The sequence below is a fragment of the Taeniopygia guttata genome, chromosome Z, assembly GCF_048771995.1.
Source record: "Taeniopygia guttata chromosome Z, bTaeGut7.mat, whole genome shotgun sequence".
Classification (NCBI taxonomy): Eukaryota; Metazoa; Chordata; class Aves; order Passeriformes; family Estrildidae; genus Taeniopygia; species Taeniopygia guttata.
In genome coordinates this window covers 74,384,160-74,406,255 of record NC_133063.1, presented here as the reverse complement: position 1 = coordinate 74,406,255, position 22,096 = coordinate 74,384,160, and the positions used below count along the sequence as shown (strand labels likewise).

The window sequence follows — 22,096 nt, the reverse complement described above, 5'->3', positions numbered from 1 at the left end:
ATGAAGCAGAACTTCCCTTTAGAGGAGCCACATTAATGCTTCCCCAGTAAAACTGTGCTGATCTGTGCTTGGTGATATTTCTCTCTACGGTGCTTTTTTTTTTGGTTGTTTGGTTGTTTTGTTTTATCTACTTTCTCCCTTTCACCCTCTTTTTCCAAAAGACTGAGAGCCATCTCCAGAATATGGAAGCAACCACGTTACTGCAGCTCCCTCTGGAGCCCATTCAGTAGATGGGAGTTACAGTGGCAACCTGCCAGTCCATTGGCTGTTAACAGTTTGGTTAGAGTAATTTCATACTTCAGTTCCTTCACACCTCCATGAGTGAAGAATATTAACTTCAATATATTTACAAGCAACTATTCTACTTGACCTCATTATTGCTGTACAGATACTTCAAATAGGTGCTGCAAAGCATACACAAGTTATTGGCATCTTCATCTTCCATTAGCATGGAAACATACAATCACAGCATGGTTTGGGTTAACAGACATCTTAACTATCATCTAATATGAAATACTGACCAAGGAAAAGACTGTTCTTTCAGGCCTTGTAAACCCAGTGTATCATTTTACACTGTTATAATTTTCCTTATGGTTGTCTTTTTCATTCTGTTTAAGCAAAATTTTACTGTAATAGCTTAAGCTTTGAAAACCACTTTTCAAGAGTCTTTTTAGGCTTCTCAACTTCCCACCTGCCTTTGTCTTATCTCTGTTTACTGGTCCTATCTGCTTCTCAGCAATGCAAGCTTAAGTTTTAAATGCTGACCTTTTCCATGTAAGAGCCATAAAAACTTCTGCAGTCTCTAGAGAGAGCTCCTTAAGACTCTTTGGGGGCAGGGGTCAGTTTGGAACTATTTTATTTTAACTTTTTCAAATTGTAGCACATATTTCAGGAGGGTTTCAGCTACACTGTCTTTCTTAACAGTCTCCAACAAATGTTTCTTTACTTGCTCTAGTGTTCAGAGGTTGAAGATTTTTTTTTTACTAGTTGCATTTTTATATGGTTTCCTTTCTGGAAAGTGAGTATCCCTAGGCCAATTGATTTGGTCCACTCTCTTCTGATATTACTTAAATTAAACAAACAAACAAAAAAGTTAATCCAACCTCACCTCCCCCCAGTAGGTGCTGGCTCGCTGCAGGATGGTGCAGGGCCATTGGGGGAGGAGTGGGGCTGGTGGGAAAACTTGGGCGGAAGAGAAGGGTTACGGCGGGACAATGGGGTCCCTGTAGCGTGGCCAGCGCCATCTTGGGAGGGGGTGCCGGGTGCACTGCATCTTGCCTGGGGAGGCACAGCCAATGCCACCCCTGAGGGAGGATAACAGTGTCTGGCAGGGCGCTTGGGGCGGCTCGGCCACTGCCATCCCCAGGGGAGAAGGTTTGGGGAAGTCTGTGGGGAAAAGGGAATGGAAAGCTTCGCAGAAGCTGAGGGGGAAAAGTACAGGAGAGGAACCCGACGCGGCTGGAAGCCGATGAAATGAGTGGATGTGAAGGGCCTCTCTTAGGATGCTAACAATTCTCCCATAGCTGACATGTCGCCGTTTACAATTCTGTCCCATTGGTGTCCTTTCGACCCCCCCTGCCCCCATAGCCCAGAATAGGGAGGAGAGGGTAGAAAAGGCAGCTTTCCGAGAAAGAGAAGGAGCTTTCCAGTATGAGTTACCCCAAAAAGACCGAGCGAGGTTCTTTCCTCCTTGGAAAAGAAAAAGCCTCCCGGCTGCCAGGGACATGCAAGCCTACAGTCCCTGTCTGAGTGCGGACGGTGGTTAAAACTCAAAAGAAAAAAAGGTAGCCCAGCCGCCCGCCAGGGTTCCAACCCTGCTCTGACCCAACTTACCCTCCGGGCTCGGGCGGTGAAATTTCTATCTCTCTCCTCGGTGGTGGAAAATCGCACTGAACTGAGGACGTATTTTTTATTGGTTTGGCTCTCCCAGAAGTCTGGGTGTTCCTGTTAACCAGAGTTCGCCCTTGAAACCCTGGGTTCGGCCACTGTCAACCTCTGGTCTCCATTCAAGAGTGGACGGGCCACTCTTCGAGCTCAGTCCATTGAGCCACTGCCAAACTGTCCTCTTCCTCCTCAGGTAAGTCTACCCGGCTCCCGGCCCCTGCAGTCCGGCTGCCCCCGCAGCGCGGCTGCTCCCGGGCGGGTTAGAGAGCACACCGGCAAGGACGGAAGAGGGTCCCGGAGCTTCGGGTCTGTTTGCGTGGAGTGTCAACTCCTCTTAGTGTCTGCAGAGCTCTTGCGGTGGCAGAGCTCCTTTCTCTCTCCCCCTTTCACAAATCGATGGAAATAGCCATCTTCTGCTACCATTTGCTGCTGTGTGAGACGGCTCCGGGCGGGCACCTGCGGGCACGGCAGGAGGGAGGGAGAGGCGGCGGCTGCTTTTCCCCCTTCGGCTCTGCGAGGCTCAGTTCTAGCGTGGGAACAGACAAAATGGTGACACGGGGCTCGGGTGCAAACACGTGTTTATTGCAGAAGCATGTTCCCAAGACCACTGGGGCACCGAGTGGGGGTCGGTTATACCCCGTGCCGGGGGCGGGGGGGAACCTGAGCCACGGTCAATGGGATGGGAGGCAGGGGACAGGGGCAGGGAAACCCCGGGGACAGCAATGGGAAAGGCGGGGGGGTGGGGGCAGGGGCGAACCGTGTGGGGAGGGGGAATGATAAGGGAACAAAGGGTCGGGACAAGGGACCGCGGGGGAGGGGGAGTGATAAGGGAACGCAGCATCGGGACAAGGGACTGCAGGGGGAGGGAAAGGGAGAATGTGGGGGGGAAAAAGAGAAAATTAACAAATCCCGCAGGTTATGACTTGTCATATGGAGTACAACTAGTAGCTAGCAATTATAAGCTTTCCTCAGGGATCCATTATAGAGCCAGTACTGTTTACTGTCTCTATTAACAATCTCAGAGATGTACTAGAGTGCCTCATAGCAAGTTCACAAATTATATAACTCTGAGGGAAGCAACTGAGAGCTCTGTAGAGGGCTGGACCACTGATCACTGAGATTTTATTGGAAGAAAAAAAATGGCTGATCGGAACTTCATGAAGTTCACTTAAGGCAAAGTCAGCTTAGAAAAACTTTGAAAGAGGACATGCTAAAAGACCAATTGGCTCAAGAGTGGCATTGCAGAAAAAAACTTCTGTCCTTTGAACCAATATGACAAACATCATCAGCAACATGACTTTGTGGTGAAGTCAGCAATCAATTTACAGAATTGATTCTACTCAGCACTTCTGAGATGGCACATGTGGCTGTGTCTTATTTTAGGCTCCTCCAAGAAAAACACTTATGTAAATAGATTAAGTATAGAAAAGAGGCATCACAATGGCCAGAAGTTAGCCATATGTTTTATGAGTATAGGATGAAAGAAAACTTCTGGCTACCACTACCCACTTCCTTGTATCCTGAAAATAATTCCTTTATTGCAGGACCATTCTTGGTGCAAGAGGATATTATCACATCAGTTAGAAAGCAGGTCTCATATTTCACTCATGGTCTCATTTAAGAGGCTCAATTCCTTCTGGTGAGTTCTTCCTTCTCTAGAGTTAGGCTCTTTGTGGCTGGCAGAATAAAATATCTTATATGTCGGAAATAATACATGTCACACTACACAAATCTGAATAAGCTGCATGCCACTGGGGGGGACTGCTACCCACATTCTGAGTTAAATTTTCTTGATCCTGGGAAGGTAAAACAGATTTAGCCTGCCTTTTTGAACCAATTACTGTCATCCTAATCTATCCTATCATCTCCCATCCTAATTAGTTAGTTCGTTGGTTTATTTTATTATTTCTAACATCTGAAGCCTGCTAATATTCTCTTCACTAATTTTTTACTTTTAGAATGCAAATATTAGGCTGCTCAAGGCCAACATGTTTGCACTGAGCAAATTTCTAAGTGTTTAAATAATCTGGAAACTGATTTCTGATCACACTTTTTAAATCTTAAGCACAAGACAATAAAACTTTTAAACTCTCTAGCTAGAACTTTTAAAAAGAAAAAAAAAAGCACTGTATATGCATTATAACAAGAATACACATCTAGTCCAGTTCTATAAAATTAACCATAAAAGCACCATAGACTGTAGTTTTTGTACAGAGAGGTCTTCTTCAAGAGCACAGCTCTTTGCAGAGGCTCTATAATTGGTACATTCCTCAAGAACAAGATCACTTGAAAGAAGCATCACAGAAGATTCAAGTAAAAAATTTCAAAGAAAGAAGGAATGTCAAGGAATTCATGGCAACTGAAGAAGCCACAGAAAACTGCTGAAGTATAATTCAACACTGAAAGAAATTACTCTTGAAAGAACACAGTGGCAAAAAGCAGGGGTGGGGGAAAATACTTGCTTTCCAGTCTTTCGTTTACAGCATTATCTCTCTCAGTGTCTCAAACAGATATGCCAGCTTAATAGCTAAAGATTGAACTATTTTTCTGAAATTCTCCCTCCCTCTCAAAAAAATAATTTAAATGAGTCTGAAGATAATTATCTCAGTGTTTTTTTACCCAAAAGTAGGACTGTATTTGATAAACTATGTCTGCCGAACCATTTTGAAACAATTCACATACAACTCTTTTATGAAGCAAATTAGGTATCTAAAAGCACCTGTGATCCAGCTGCAGATTCCAGTGACATGAGATGCTTCCCTCATTTAATGAGGGTAAAAGAAGAATTGCCTCTGCATTCCTGCAACTCAAAAGATCAAAACTAAATTCTGTGTGTGATGAAGACTACTAACCTAGTGGAACTATAGTCAGGAGAGTGACTCAGAGTCAAAGCAGTGTCAAATTTCAGCTATTATGAACAAGAGTTTCTAAACCTATTTTAGCAGATTAAGCTAATATTTGCTGTTATAATCTTAAGCATATGCTCAGTGGATTAACTGCACCAGTTTTTGTATCATCCACTTTCAATGAACACATCAAACAATGAAAAGAAGAAATGTGTCATGTTTAGGCCCTAACTGAAAAGGGAATTCCTCTGACCATTGTGTTTGATTTAGCAGGTGCTGAGCAAAGGCCACCATGCGTATGTCATCTGAAACTATCCAAGACACAAACTAAGACTGAGAGAGAGAATCTTTTTGAGGTATTTCAACTGTGGGAAACTAGTTTCTGTCTGAAGTGTTCCTAAGCTCATTACGGACTGCAGACATGGAAATAGAAACTAAAGCTGTGAATATTAGTACTTGAACACTGAGAGTAGACGATGTTTCAAGACTAGGCAAGAACTGCTGTATGTAAATATCCATTTAACTCTGTCTATACAAATTTTCTCCTCCCAGGATTTTCCATGGATTTCAAATTTTACCATTACTATAACTACAAGTCTGATTTAAAAAAGGAAAAAAACAAAGTATACTTTAAACTTTCTATACTGGATATAATTTTTTCTTTCAACAAATCCAGTAGTCACTAGATGAAGTGAAAGAAATTGTAAGTTTATTTTGCAGATTAGGTTTAGTACAATTCCTACTTCCAATTATAATAATAAGTGGCATGAGTATTTGAGCACAACTTTCTTTCCTAGGAGGGAAATTCAACAATGAGTGTATTAAGGAACTGCAGAGGCACAAACCTACAAAAATTTACAGTCAACTGTCTGCTTTGGCAAGCAGTAACATCAAACATGGAGGATGCTTTCAGTTTACCCTTTCACAAATCCCCTAATGACAACGTATCAGTTGACAAGCAGAGTGCGTTTCAGTTTTCTTCTTCACACTATATATCTTTTTGCTTGAGCAAGGAAATACATACAGCATATGAAATTTATAAATCAGTATTTTTTGAGGAGAATCAATTATCTGTCTCTTTAAAATTTAAATTTTAAAATTCTATTCCTGTATGGTTGTATTTGTGTTATTCCTGTCAGCATCTCATAAACACAATCTCAAAATTATGTTTACTAAACATTATTAAAACCCCTCAAACTCCTAAGCATTTTGCAATAAATAAGGAAGAACTAGAAACTGAAGTTCATTTAAAGATGAAACTAACATACAAAAGGAAGAGTATGCTACTTCTAGGAACTCAAGTGTTGCTAAGGAATCCACATACATCATCACAAAAACAGTCAAGTTCTAAATTGAAATACATACAGCAACGCAGAACTCAAAATTAAGTCTGTGGTTAACACAAAAGAAAAACAAAGAACTTTTCTATGGAAAGAAGTTTGCTCTGTAGACTCAGAGAAGCTAAACCTTTGAACTATAATTCAAGGATGAATGATGGAGTTTGAATACAATGAAAATATGTTAATCAAGAGAAAAGACAAAGCAAATAAGTGTGACTATTAACTGGTCTCTTCCAGCTCATAAATTCACATTTTAACACTTTGACTCTTGACAAAATCAAAGACTACTACTGCATTTTATTGTCTCTGTCACATTTCTGTTGTGTACTCATTCTAGTATTTGACTGAACTTTTAAGAATGGAAGTTCCTGGGATATATTTTAAAGTAATAGAGAAATATCAGATACAAACCTTGCACAAGTGTTTATCAAATACTGTGAACTATTTTGACAACTTATACAGTCTTATTTATTGATATAGGGATTAGTTGAAACCTTGCAGGGTGTTGAAAAGCCAGAATTCCGTAAATAGACTTTTATCCATTAATAAATTGATGGGAAAAATAGAAATAAAACTTAACTAAATTTGATGGGTTTTAAAAGTAATAAAAAAATTGTTCAGAATTGTCTCTGTAAATTTACACAAATAACACACACATAAATAATGCCAGGCAAAGGTGATTCATATCAGGAATTCATATCAGGAGGAATACATATCAGCAATTCAGAACTAAAGAAAATAAGTAACCACTGAGTTCAACTTTTATAATTGCTTTAAGTCTACACTCAAATCTTTAATGGTAATACTAACACAGTGAGCCATTTCTAAAAGCCTGCAATGTTGAAATTGCAATTATCACTTGGCCTATATCTAGATGCACTTTTTCCCTAGGTTTATTTTGATCACTATGGGTTGGTTTTTTAAACTGAAATGATAGAAAACATTTTCAAATCATGTCAAAACAACTCTTTTCTGATTGCAGTGCGGGAGTCTTTACAGTCCTGATTAGTTTAAGGTTTAGGGAGTCCTAAAGGAGACTGTATAACTGGAAAACATATCCTGAAAATTTGCAGTAACAACATACCTAATTTGCCAATAATGAAAGTTATGTAATTATGAGTGACATACATGACTGCTATTTCTAATTTTAGGACTACACTAATCCTATGTCTGTCTACTAGAAAAATTGAAAATGTTTTTTGAAATAACTATTCAGCTCCCACACAGACTTTTCAGCTTTTAAAAAGACAGAAAAAAAACCTCAACAACTTCTTTTGCAATGTAGTTGAAAGAGTAATAAAAACTAGCAGACTGAAAAGCTCCAGAATTTATGACTTGTTCCAGAAGAAATGTCTTGCTTTTATTTATACTTTCTAGCATTGTTGCCAGATTTAACTGATAGCCCATCAGATGGGGGGAAAGTGACTTAAAGCCATAAAAAGTCTAGAAACGAGTGTAGTGCTTTTCAGCTTCATGCACGCCTGAAACTGCTTAATGGCCTTGAGTCTTCTGCAAAAAGAAGTTTATACTGCTTTCAAGTATATTGGGTAAATTTTAGTGTATTTCTTCAGTAGGTCTTTGTCAACAATAAGCATTTTCTTATCTGCTTCCAAAACAAGCTGACCTTCTGACAATGTAATCTACTCCAAAGTAGTTTTAAAGATTGCTTTGTTGACAAGAAACAGGGCAGCAGCAATCCTAGGTACTCTAGATAGGTTGTCAGAGAAGAACTTCCAGCTCCAAGGAAGAGACACTGAGTCCTTGATTTGAGAGGAATCAGCATCCTAAATTAGCAGGAGTCTTCTACTACTACTACTACTACTACTGCTACTACTACTAGCATTTCCTAGAAGACAATCAGGATCTTCTAATATGGCAGGTCAGAATTCTAATCATGTGTTTTTACATCCTGAGAACAACCTCAAAATCTTTTGTTTACTACAATTCATTTAATTATAAAAGTCATTCTTTCTTACTTATAACACATATAGAAAATGGACCATCAAGACCAGGAAAGCCTGTAGCATCCTGTTTTATGTACAAATACTTCATTTTTATCCCCCAACTATGATTGCCACAGTCTCGCCTGGCAGAATTAAAATGAGAAATCAAGAGAGATCAAAACTATGCAGATAATAGTTTATGGTGGTATTGCATGCATTTTTGAAAATACTGATCTTGACCCACGATTACAGAATCTGCTGTTTTCAGTATGATACAATAGTCTGGGCTCTATTTTTCACAATATAAGACTTTTGATTACTCCTCCTTTTTTTAGTATGTTTTTTAATACTCACCCATTTTGAATATAGGAAGAGGTAGCATATTTAAAACTGTGCTATAGAATCATTTATGCTAAAATAATTACTTCCAATTTCTTTTAGATTATAGCTAGGCATCAGCAAGAAATTCTTTGTAACAGTTGCTTACTTATCAAATTATTAGAATAGGAGAATTGCTCCCACCATCTGCATATAAGCAGGGCTTCTGCAAAATATACCCTCCTGCTATAACAAAAATCCTAGTACTCATCATTTTTAATTGTCAGCAGTTCTAAAGATACCATCAGGAGCCCTCACACAACTCCAAATCTAAGATACCTGTACACATGTGCACTTGGGCCCCAATGCATTAAAGAAAAGGTAATTTAGAAAGACAGCCTGAACTATAGCATAAACTTTCTCTTTGCACTTATGAGTTTAAAGGGCTCCTTCCCTCCAGAGTTGCTGACCCTGGGTTAACCCATTGCCAGAAGACTCTGGTTAGTCCTCTAGCAAACAACTGCCTCCTGAGTAACACACATCCCAGAAGTCAGCCACTGCTCATCAGCAGCTTTCAGCATTCATAGGTAAGACTTCTACACTCCCCTGCATACAGATAAAAGGAATTAAGAGAGCAAGCTCATGGCAGTCTAAAATAAACATCCAAACAAACACTAAGACATTTTTCCCATTGGTCCCAGGGAATTTTATCTGGAAAATAAAACCATGCAGAGAATCTAATTTCTAATAGAGCTGAATACATAAGATGGAACAACCCACTGAGGAAACCGACTCCTTCCCAAGGATTACATGGTGTAAAGACTGCAGCAGGATGACTCTTTGGAGAAATAAGCACAACCAAATACAATCTCCTAATGCACATTGTTGCTGGTATGGACAGATATCAGGGGGCTAGTCCAGGAGCTGCTGCAGTCAGGGAAGCCTTCCTCTGAGTCCACGAGGTTAACTATTGCCTTTTCAACCATTTTCCTCCAGAGTCATGGAAGACTGTTAAAGACAGGAAAGCCAAATGAAGAAAAAAATCACAAAGAAAAAGACTGCTAACCAAGCTTTATCACAGTACTTAAAAAGGGACAGCAGCATTGCCTATCACAGTAACCAAAAATAAGTTCTAAAGAGACCGGGTCAACATAATGTCAAAGAATTTTTTTCTTATCCAAAGCTTAAGTTAAATAGCCTAATAATCCTTGCAAGGAAAATAAGACAGCAGAAGCAGCTCTGTTTTCTTCCCCTCAGAAAAGATAGGTGCTTGAGAAGAAAGACAGTACATCAACAGAGAAACATCTAGGTAAGCAAAGCTGAACAGCACTTTCTATTCTTTCTTCTCTTCTTTTCTAATTTTTAGAAGTCTAAAAATTCCACTCTGTAAAACAAGAGTAGAACACACATGCACATTACACATACTTCTGTAAAAAGCCCATATAGAAAATATAGGACGAGGCTGTCAAAAATGGTCTTCTATGTCATAATGAAAAATTCATTTTAATTTTCTACTACTCTAAAATTATTTCAAGACAGGAGAACCAAAACTACCAGAAACTTGGATATCCAAGTTTTACAGACGAAATACTTCTCAGACAGAAATTTGTCACAGCAAATGATTCTTCCTACAGCATTATGATTCAAGTACATTTGCCTGGAGTAAAGGCAAAATATGCTCTTTTCATGGGTCTGTATATTTATGACAACCTTGGAAAATGAGAGCAAACCTGGGAGCAGGTGTTCGATATAGACAGTGAGAGAGCAAAAAGCATTAGATATGTCTGAGGATAACACTACGAAGGTAAGAGTAAAGGAAAAAGTACTAGCATTACTCCCACTCTGTGATTATTCACACTATCCGGAATGATTTACTGGAATTCCTTTACAGGAAAAATATTGTAAACTTACAGTTTACACTAAGAAATCTATAGTCTTAATTAACTAAGGAAATGAAGTATTTAACTACATAGAGTATTTAAGCTATCTATCTTCCTTGTGCATCCACTTCCCAGAAATATGTCTTTATCATTCTTGTTTCCCAATTCAGTTGCTCTTAGGATGGATGAAAACTGCAGGAAGAGGTATCTGTTGTTGCTAAGGAAAGTCTCCCAGATTTACAACCCACATTCAGGAGCAAAAAAGAAGGATAAAAGCAACTCCCCCCTCAACAGTCCAATGTCTGTTCACGTAACAAAATAGTGAATAGTGTCATAGTTGTCAAGATTGCTTTTTGAGATATATTTCAAGTCAATGATCACTCCACACTCAAAGAAGCACTAGTGACTAAGATAGTTTCAACATGCAGCATAAACTTTAGTTTGCAAAAGGATGGTAGAAACCCATGCCTAAAATTTTATCTATCTTTAATTTCTTTCACTGAAGCACAAAATCCATCTTGTTTATTTATATAAGTGTTTAACCAAAATATAAATATTACACTGTGTGAATTTTGTTTATTATATGAATTTGAAGGTTTCCATTCTTTTAAAATAAGACCATCAGAACAGCCTCATAAACACTGTTTGTACCTGTCATTAGATTGAAACAGATACAACCTCAAGAGCCAAGACTGGAGTACTATTGCCATCATTATAACTCAGAAAAGAGGGTACATCACCCATCATAGGAATACCAAGAGAACTTTGTTCTTGTATCAGTCCTTATAACCTTTATAAACTTCATATGACAATACACTAAAGTCTCTTGCCTACACACTGCTGTTAGTATGGAGCTGATTTCCAATGCAATGTAAGGATAAAAACAAATTACTTATTTTATTTCTCCTACTGAAGTATTTGAGATTACAGAAAATTTTGATGATTACATGTTTAATGCGCATTACTGTGTTTGTAAAAAAGCAAATACAACAATAATTCTTAGAAAATGCATTCTGAATTCCTTAGAAATTATAAAACTATTCCAATACATTAGGATAGGTAAAACTTTTGCACGTATTTTCATATTCTGCCTCATACAACAAAAGAAAACTAAGTAGTTTAACACAAAAGTCATGCTGGGTCACAATAAAGGTCTGCTAAGTACCACAATTGACTTTCTAGAATTACAAAACAGTACACTTTAGGAAAGAGTTGAAGAGATAAAGCAAGAATACATAAACAATGTTTAATAACGTTCATTGTAAAGTATTATTTGCATTCTCTGAAACAAGTGTTTCTACATTTTTTCAAAATTCAGTTGTTGAAGTTCCATATGGTATTATCAAAGCTGAGATACATGGAATAATAAAAATTTATAATGTCCCTTCCAAAATCAGAACTATGCAAAGTCATGGAAAATTAGCAGTGTATGTTAAATTATTTTTGCCAGAATGTACCAAGCACTGCTATCTTTACCAGAAATCCTAGAACTTCACAGAACGTACTATAGAGAAACTTATTTTCATTACTCGCTCCTTATTCTCTTAAAATAGCAATCTGACATGTTAGCAGCAATCAGTGTGCTTTGGTATTACTGACTGTAGGTTCACAGGCTTCATCTATGAACATTCTGTATAGTTTAATATGACACACACTTAGTACTTTGTTTTCATACGTGCATGCATATCTGTAAGACTAATAAATCAGACATTTCTATTTGAATGCTGAAGACCTTTTGTCTAGGCCAAACAGAGGAATAAGAAAAAGACAGTTCTTCTGCAGGCAGCGTGCTTACCACACATACAGCTATTCATTTTTAAACCAAATAATCTACAGAAATCATTCTGATCCAACAGCAAGGCAAGCAATAGCTCTGTGCAAGGAACAATACAAAAGGACGCTAACACAGACTCCTTAACTTTCTCCACCATCTCGCTGCTATTTTTGCCCCGACAACACCCAAATTTTATCATTAATGCAATTTTAATTTTGCATTTATCTGCTTCTGTATTATGAAAAAAATGTTTAGCAGCATGACTCATGTTTTTAATATGACACAATTCCATCATATATGAGCAGGCAGCAAAGTACAAGACATGTCTGATTAAATATGAAGGAACAAAGGAAAAACACAAACATCTGATATAAAAAACATTAAGTCCTCAAATTTGTCTGTTAGCTAGGATGCAGGAAATTACAAGATCTGGTGGACACAGGTAAGAAATGTTCTAGAGACAAGCTTAACAATTAAAAAACATGAACCTCATTATCCTTGACAGAACCCTCTCACTGGAAAACAGTTGACAGAGTGCCTGATGAAAATGTAAGTGGAAGCTTACTAGAAAAAAAATAAATTCTCTTCAAAAAAAGAATGAAATATGTAAAATTGTGAAGATTCCACTACAGTTTATATTCCATAACAGTTTATATTCAGTCATCTATACGTTTCCAAAGTCTGTATCTAAAGGCCAAAGGGACAGGATATTCCTATGCTCCAGCTAACTAGCTTTTGACACGGAAAAGCCAAAATAATTTAAATTAGCCAGCTTGCAATCAGGAAACAAAACAATTGGATGTGCAGTGAAGCAGTTCTGTGGAGTGGGACCTGTGAGTCCTTCAGGTCAACAAGCTGCCCATGAGCCAACAGTGTGTCCTGGTGGTGCATTAGGAAGAGCATTACCAGCAGGTTGAGAAAGGTGCTCCTGTCTCTCTGCTCAGCCTTGGTGAGGCCACATCTGTATTGCTGTTTCCAGTTCTGAGTTCCTCTGGAAGGGAGTCATGAAGCCCCTGGAGTGGGTCCAGGGGAGGGCTAAAACTATGACAAATTTATGTGCATATTAAAGACATTTTACATCACTGCTCTATCCCTCAGAAGATGGGAGAGAAAGTCTTTATTACAAATAAATACATAAACAAGCAATAAGAAATAATCCTATTTTCAAGACATTCACTCTTTGGTTTAGTCAGAAAGAGAAACTTTACCTATTCAAAGTTAAAACTTATACCAAAATAAAATCCCTACACAGACACTCTTCTTTAAGAAATGGTGCATTGGTTTTGGTTTATGTATGTTCTACATCAACTTAAGATAATCAGTATGTACTATCCAATTAAGTGCATCCACACAAGCTACGAGCTAACCTGATTTTCTTACACTGCCTGTAACATTACACATATAAGTAACTGGTCCAACTCCACAAATCATGTCCTTTATCCATAGAACTTAAAAAACAATAGAAGCAATATGAAGAAGCTCTAGCCACGTATCTAAAAAGTACAATAAATTTGGTATTGACTTTCTTAAGAAAATGAGATAAAATCCTGAAATGGTGACTTCCTTCAACAAATTAAAGACTGTCATTATTAGAGAAAGACAGATATAAACCCTGCAATTACGCATTAATCTCTTTCTTATTTCAACAGGAAGTGACACTGCCCTAAGGAACAGACAGCACCTAAATCCACACAAGGAGTTCACCTTAATGAACACAATGTTGCACTGGCTTCTTACTAAATCCTTGGACTTCTATGAACCCGGTTTGTCTTACAAATCCTGTATCTTAAAGAGCACAAGTGTTTGCTCATGACACCTCACCACAGTCTAGTCAAGGTCAACGATCTGCAACATACGAGAAATAAGGGTGTTCCCATAAATGTGACTGCACAGGAACTCTAGAAAAGCAGTCCAACTGTACCAACTTTCAGCATGTGCACAATATAGAAGCAATCTCTCTTGCATGGCTTTGAATGAAAAAAGAGGCTTATGTAATTGCTCTTGAGTTACTATTGTCTGTGGTAAATGTGTTCACTAGTGATGGAAGGGGAATTACATGTATGCAATTACATACCTGGCAAGAAAGTGTTCTTTCCTACATAAAAATAAAAAATGAAAACCCACAAAATAATTGCATGTGATAATTTGTTGTTATATCTTCAAAACAGCAAAAAGAGGTGACAATGAAGTGACAAGAACAGGCACACAATTTTAAGTGGCAGATATAAGAATACCCCATATAATACAGCTACTGGCAACATTGCCTATAATATACCAATGGAGATTATGGTCAACACAAGGACTTACATAGAACAAAACAATTCGATGCTTTTGAAATTCTGTAATAGCAGCCTTCATGGTATTGCCACAAAATGGGCTTACATTGTGATCCATTGGGAAAACACATTTTTTTTAATCCTGACAAAAACAAAGTCTGAATAAAACTTTCTATGATGTCTTGATTCTTAAATTAAAACAAAAAATCATAGTCACTTACAGAAAGTGTTAAATCACAGCAAAGGGCTAATTATACCATACTAACTTCCTTTTGTCTAGTATAAAAGGACATTTTTTTACTTTGCCTGGCTGAGTGTAATAGCCTATGAATTATGAGATCAAAGCAGCAAACTGTATGTTTTCTAAAGTAAGAGTTTCCTTCACCAAGTTTTACACTTACTACAGCTGAAAGAGCTGTGTGAAGGGATCAGCACTAAACCCAAAGGACAGGCTATGCACAGCAAGAAAGAGAGCAACTCCCTCGTGCTTTTTGCAGGTCACTACCAAGGACCATGTTAGCAGATCCACACCAGACCCTTAACAGGCAGCTCTGCTGCTACCAGTAATTAGCTTGGACAGCTCTGGCTCCAGGAGTAGCAGCAAGGCTACACCATAATGAGCTCAGCTGGGATTAGCAGGACAGGGCAGGGAACCAAGAGAGCTGAGGCATTCTGCATTGCGTATGTATCACAGAGATCAAACAAGGATGGCTGGCTAGGTTATCCCCTCACCACCTCATTCCAAAAATGAAGCACGGCAGTGTGTAAAATACAGGCTAATGAAGAGCGACACCTCCAACAGATGAGAGCCACATTAATTAACACAATCCCTAGATCATGGAATACAGTTTCTGTTAGTGCTAGCAAACTTGTAACTTGTCACTGATTTAAGGGGGAGAGAGAAGGAAGGAAAAAAAAAAAAGAGCTGATGTTTTCCTTTCCTGCTTTTGGTAGGTGTTTTTATAATGGAATTTTGCAAGGAATTCCTCTTGTATGGCCTGTAAAGCACTTCAGAATAAAACCAGTATGTTTCTTTACTTAAACACCATTTAAGAAACAAACTCACTTCTCAATCAGCAGCTTTTTGTGTCCCCTTTTGAAAAAAGCCAGCTCATTCCACATCACATCAGGATCTTTTTGACAAAGCTGACAGAAGCCTGTATGCTGGTATCTGCATTTACTGATTTCAAGGCTGTTTATGAGTTAAAAAAAGGTTGCTTGTTTTCAAATATATAAATGTTTTAGGAGAACCAGAAAAAAAAGCATCCCTGCTTTCAGAAAATACAAATTTTCAAGTACAGCATCCATTGAATGTGAATTTTGTATGAAGTATATGTTCTGAGGCATGAAATCTTAACTGTGGTAATAAAGAGAAGTTCAATTACATAGTTTCAGACAGATATTGTGCCAGTATGACACCATGCCTCCCAGGTGATGCCGCAGAATAGTGTCACCCACATTCTGACAATAATACTTTAAATACTGCTATGAGAAAGAAGAAGTTAAAATCATCACATAATCTCTTGAAAATTAAGGGAGAGTCATCAGCTCCCCTAATATCCCAGCAAGCCAATCTGGAAGTTGCAACTAATGCCCACTCTAAATCACACTGTTGTTCTACAGTTTGATAAAGGAATTAACTATCTATGGATGAGATTATGTATTAAGAAAAAGCATATTGACTTTAGAAGCACAGAAAAATAAAATTAAAATTAATTAAAATTAAATTTTTCTGACATTAAAATATTTTTTCGTATTTTAATAATGCCAAAGATAAAAATTGTATTAAAAAATCCTTTATGAAATCAATTAAAAACTCTGAAATCCAAATTCCTACTGGGCATAGAAATAAACTCTCAGACAATGTGGTAACCTCTTAAGGCCCCCATCATCTTTGCAGTCACGTACATCAGTGCAAGTTGTATGTACACTGACAGGTGGATTGGGTCCCATCAGCTGCCATCTCAATAACAGATACTAATCTATGAAGAATATGGAGAATGGGGTCCTCCATCACTTACAAAGGATCAGAAATGCCTCATAAGCACCTGATACTGAGCTCTTAATGCACAATTTACATTACAGCAGCACTATACAGCTTTTTGAGACACCAAAATAACAGAGTCTTATTGTTACAGACTGCTTTTATTTGTGTCAGTCTACTTTCCTTCGTTTAAGCATATTAAAAATGAAAACCAGAAGTCCTTCAGTGTGGCTTCATACAAATCTAATCTGATAACAAAGACTATTGAAACCCTGTTATTTTCAGCTCATCTTAAACAGAGATGAAAAAAATGGATGACTAAGTGAAGACTGATATATTCTCCCCAATATCTACTTTTCCCAAATACATTCATTATAACACAAGCTCGTCACATTTGCTTTAAACAGAAGTAACCTTTGTCTCTCTTTCCCATTTCTTTTTAATTTTTTTAACTATCAGAACCAGAACACCCAGTGCTTCACTGTATATCAAGTTTAAGATTTTAATGTCTTTATCTAGTTCACTTTCTTTTATCTGTTAGCCTTGGACTCTCAGTGGATATGAAAGCCTGTTTAGATATAGAAACAGAATTAAATAATTTCATTGAATTTAGTAACTATCATCCTTAAAAGTCACTTCCAGATTGCACTAAATTTAAAACATTGAACTAGAAGAAAAAAAATCTATACAAAACCTTTTCATTATAATTTACCCAAATATATTTGCCATTGCGCTTAGGTATTTTAAAAAATGCTTCCGTGATACCACCGATGCCCATAGCAATTTTGTACTTCACCATTGTTTCCAACAACATCTTTTTTTTTCTTTTTTTAAAGACAAACCACTCCTGCTAAATGGTAGTATTTCAAAGCAATGCAAATCTACTAAGATAGGCCACAGCATTACTCATATATAAGGAACAGTTTATCATTCACAGTAGGATGCTTTATGTCACCCCAGACTCTGAATAGCTGCTAATTTTGCAGCACTTTCTGTGACTCTCCTTATCTTTGAAGAGAGTTAAAAAGTTAGTGTCAAGATTAGTCAGTATTGTTCTAACTGCAAAAATAATTTAGTAAAACACACAAGTGTTTACTGAGCTGTTAGGTGCATGCTAAAGCCCTGCTAAAGCCACAAGGAAATTACTTTCTTGAAACAGGTCCTGAAAAACACAGTGCTTGATAACCGAACGGATAAGAAATGTTTTCATACCTTGAATTGCATCTGTTTACCAAAAATTCTGTCTGCTAAGGACTTAAAAAAAGAATTTCTGCATAAAATTTTCATTGTTCCGTATAGAGCCTAAGGGAGAATGATATACAGAATGTTCATTATGCAAATTTTATGTGGTAAAGTCTCTCCTCTTTCCATTAATAAAGATATATTAGTGCATTTTTTCGTGAAATTATCAGAAATCATTTTTTTAAAATAATTTAACAGACAAAAACACCATGCTTTCATGCACATAGTTTTTTCTCTATAAGGAAGGAGATTTTAGCCTCAGTTAATATATGAATCACTAAATGTAAGAGAGGCTATTATTTCTCTATTTTAATGAATAAAACTATATTTAAAAACTATTTGAAAAATAATGAGCAACTGCTGTGTTACAGAAAATTAAAAACATAGTCAACAAAATAAATGAGTGAGGAATTAGACAAATGTAAGTAAGCAGTCCTAGCTGACCTTTGTCCAGTACTCAGGCTCTCAATGAGAGCCTAAATAAAATAAGTCAGCTCAATATATTTCCTCTTGGTTTCAACTACAATTTTTCTCACATGGGGTAAGCTGTGTATTCTGCTGAAACAAAGGATAGTCTTGATCACCACATAGTAGCTTCTTCCTTCAAATCACATTCTCTTTTGAATACCTATGAAATACTTCTGTTCAGATTTCTTCTGTAAGGAAAATGTTTTTAATGAGCTATGTAACTTACCTGCTATTGCCCTCTTCCCACTGCTATAATTGCTCTTTTAGTGCTCTGTAGTTGGTCTGTAACATCTGCAGCCCTTTTCTTCGTGTTTTCCATAGGCTGCTCTTAGCTCTTAAGATTCTCAAGATTGTATGAAACCAGAAAAACAAAATCAGACTTGGATAAAATGTAAAAGAGTGTTACACAGATCACATGAAACAAAAGATCTCTTCTAGCAACTACTATGAGACTCAGAAATCTAAACAGAAAGATCAGCACTCGCAGTCCTTGAGGTCGAAGTTTTCTCATTACTACTTTGGAAAATTCTGATGATTCAGCAATTCATTTAACTATTATTTTCAGGCTGCTGAAAGTTTTAAAAATTTACTACCAAAATGCCAGCTTTTATCTAGTGAATGCATGAGCCTAATACATTTTAAAACACAGAAGCTGAAAAAGGATTGTTGGCATTGTTTTTTCATTCAAACTACTTTTTTTTCCCAATGGAAAACTGATCTGTGTACTTTCAAGGGAAATACTGGCCACATGAAAAAAACTTACATTTAAATGGCTTCAGGATTTCCTCACAAAGTAAGATGTTTCTGTAAATATACATACACCTGCAACACCCAGACTTTGTCCTCTAGTAATGCAGCAAAGAAGAAATAAACACAATTTTTACAATAACTTTTATATAATCAAAACCATACAAAAAATGTTCATAGCAAAAAGTAAAATGCACCTTGATTTATATTACAGGATAGCATCATGTAAGCTTAAAAACAGACTTTTCTAAATGACTATACAGTCCTCTGGGGGAAAAAAAAAGAAAAACCAACACTAAGAAGAAGAATTTCACACTATGAAGCTAGTCAAACTTTGGCATACACTAGTAAAGAATTCACCAGCAGAGAATTCATTATGCTGTAGCAAAATTTACAATCAGAGCTTCATTTTCAGTTCAATGGGAGCTCTGCTTGTAGAGCAACTACAGAACAAAATAAATCAGAATACCTTATTTGCAAGTATTTACTCTGCTTATATGTAAGGACTTTTCAGTATTAGTCAATAAATTAGATAGATGAATAGTCAGAGCTGCAAACAAAAAAAATTGAATCCCACTATAAAAACATGGCAAGGGTTTCCAGAGTACTCATAACTATGAAGCACCTATACTAAGCTTGGCTTATCAAATGTAGCCCAGCTTTCGTGGTGCACAAAGTTGACAGATACCAGCTAAAGTTTCAAACCGTACTATATACAAAATTCCAGAAGTTTTCTGGAAGTGATTCAGGAAACAAAAAGAGAATATTTAGGAACACAATCAAGTCCAAAGTGGACTAAATACTACCTTACCACTAAATATTTTCCCAAAGTGGTGGTCATAGGTTTTTTTTCCTGAAACAACCTCTAAACCAAATAAATTTATAAATTTTGAATTGTTAAAAAAGTACTTTTGACTAGTTTTAAGTGACTCATGCAAATACCACAATGATATTAAAAACAACCACATAAATAGCAATATAAATCTCAAACTAAGAACAGATAGACCATTACCAAGCTTTGCAAGACGAAATTTTCACAAGAATACAATTATAGATGTTGTGTTTTCAAAAGAAGTTCATGAAACAACTGTTCTGAGATTTTTTTATATTGCTAGCAAAAACTGGTCAAGTCTGGCAGGGTACTAGAAAACAATGTCTTCAATATAAATCCTCAGAAGCTTATTAGTGTCGATGCCCTTTCAGAGATGCAACCAACTGTAGAATTTGGCCTTTCCTATTTATGAATCTGCATTTTTCATTATTGCTTACCTGTTCTATTATCCATTCTGTTACAGTGATTGCCTTCCCTTATCACTTGCTCTGCTCTTGCAGAAATAGAAATTAGACAATTAACTGCCCTAATCACTCTCTCTATTGAATTAAGCACTTCAAGACTTAAAATATTCATTGAAATTTCCATAATCTGTTAGATTCATCTCTGTCTGAATTATGTTACATTTCATAACTAAACTGTCTTACACACAGTTTTGTATATATTCACGACATGGGACAGAATAACCATCTCTAGCAGTGCTAGACCTCCAGATTATTCTCCAGCTGCCCCCTGTCATCTATAGTACTTCCCATGCAACAGTAACACAAAGTTCAATTTGCAGGAGGAAAAACCCAACTGCCTATTTCTTTTTTTTTTTTAATTTTGGCAGGCTGCTCAGACAAGTCAAAAGATTCTAATCACTAATTCAAATTTTTATTGAAATTGACCTTCTATTACAGTAAAAAGGAAATTTTGAAAACTAAACTGAATCAATTATTTGACTGTGCTTAGGCATACAAGAACTGAGGCCCCTAATAGTCACAAAAACAGTTTTTTCCACAAATAGTTATGTGGAAGATGCAATATTCATCTGTTTTCATGTATACACTATACATGGAATAGACTACATATGAAATATGAGGTAAATGTGAGTGTGGTCTTGCTCACACAAAAAAGTATTAAGGTGGCTCTAAAGACTGCTGTGCATATTCTAGTTTTATTTACCTCCAAAAATTTTAGAACCCAAAACAGATGAGAAAACTCAAAGAGAAGAGCTCCTCTTGGTTTTGAGACCTTTCCAGTTAAAGCCAGGATTATCTCCTCTAGGTTACACCACTGATCACAGCTCTAGAAGCAATACAGGAGAAGATCAGTGTATTCTTAGTTTGTATCAAATACCTACTTCTCAACAAGCAAACTCTTACCCACTTCTTAAAGACCCACAGTAGATTGAAGTACTTATGCTTTGGACCAATCTAAGTAGCAGCTTGATAATTTGTTTTTTAAAAGAAAAAAAAATACTCTTACTTATTTTGATGTTCTCTTCCACAATCAAGGGTGCAATCAGGCATGCTCTTTACTTTTTAGGATGCCCAGAAACAAAGCTAATGCTGTGTAAAACTCTGAATTTAAATTATTACCCCTTTTATACTAGCAATGAAGATACTAAGAGCCAACTTTTCTTACTGAGAAATGAGTCAGCTGAGAGAACTGGAAAAACCTGTGAATGGGACCTTGACATTTTCTGCTCGTTTATAATACTGAGTGGTCCTGAAAACCCCAAAATAGAGCTGTTCCTTTTTTATTATTATTGTTACCAATTTTTCAAAAGGACTAATGTATAAAAGCACCATTTCATGTTCCAGACGTATTATTAGTGTGTGTATTGACAGAGAAACCATTTCTCTGAGCAAGAAAATTTCAAGCAATCATACAGTCAACACTGGGTTTAAAGAGGCAATAATGCAAGGACTAGTTTTGAAAATGTGGGTCAAATCCATTTTTTGTTGCTAGAAACAATGCCCGAGAGAAGGCTAACATTAAGAAATCATAGAATAGCAACAGAAATGTTCTGACATTAACTTTATGACAGCTTAGTTCACTGTCATGTCAGCAGTAGCCTCATCGAAATATGAATGTAGTGCCACAACAGTGTTTATTATGATGACCTGGGCCTCTACACCTTCTTTTCAACCCATTAAAGCATTCTGCAAAAGAAGCCAAGTAGATTTTCATGAGAACAAGCAAGAAGTTAATGTGTTCCCTTTCAAGGGGAGATTTAGCCTTTAAAGACATCATGGATGTCTGTGATAGAGATCCAGTGCCTGTAATATCATAAAGCTGTACAGATTTTTAAATTATACTTTAAGATTAAATAGAAGATAAGTAAAGGCAGTATGGTGAATGGTACAAATTATTATATGAGGTTATGCAGAGAGAGTTCTCTTCTGCATCTGCTTTCCTTCACTCCTCTTTTCAAAAGAAGGGGGATTGTTATTATTTTTTTAAACAGTAACTCTTAGACCAGCAACTAACTGAGCCATAACTTATACAATTTCCAGGGGTCAATCTTTTTTAAGTTACTTCAGCATTTTAAAGTATGGCTTTATTTTACAGAAA

The 22,096-nt window shown here is 36.9% G+C and overlaps 1 protein-coding gene across 1 annotated transcript in view; it reads right to left on the bottom strand.

The window, feature by feature from the left end:
- The window catches only part of CNTLN (centlein), a 181,752-nt gene that overhangs the window by 75,046 nt on the left and 84,610 nt on the right, over positions 1–22,096 (bottom strand). The window contains 3 exon segments of the mRNA XM_072922859.1: positions 15,328–15,453; positions 18,182–18,252; positions 18,255–18,301. Of these exon segments, the coding sequence (XP_072778960.1) occupies positions 15,328–15,453; positions 18,182–18,252; positions 18,255–18,301 (244 nt within the window).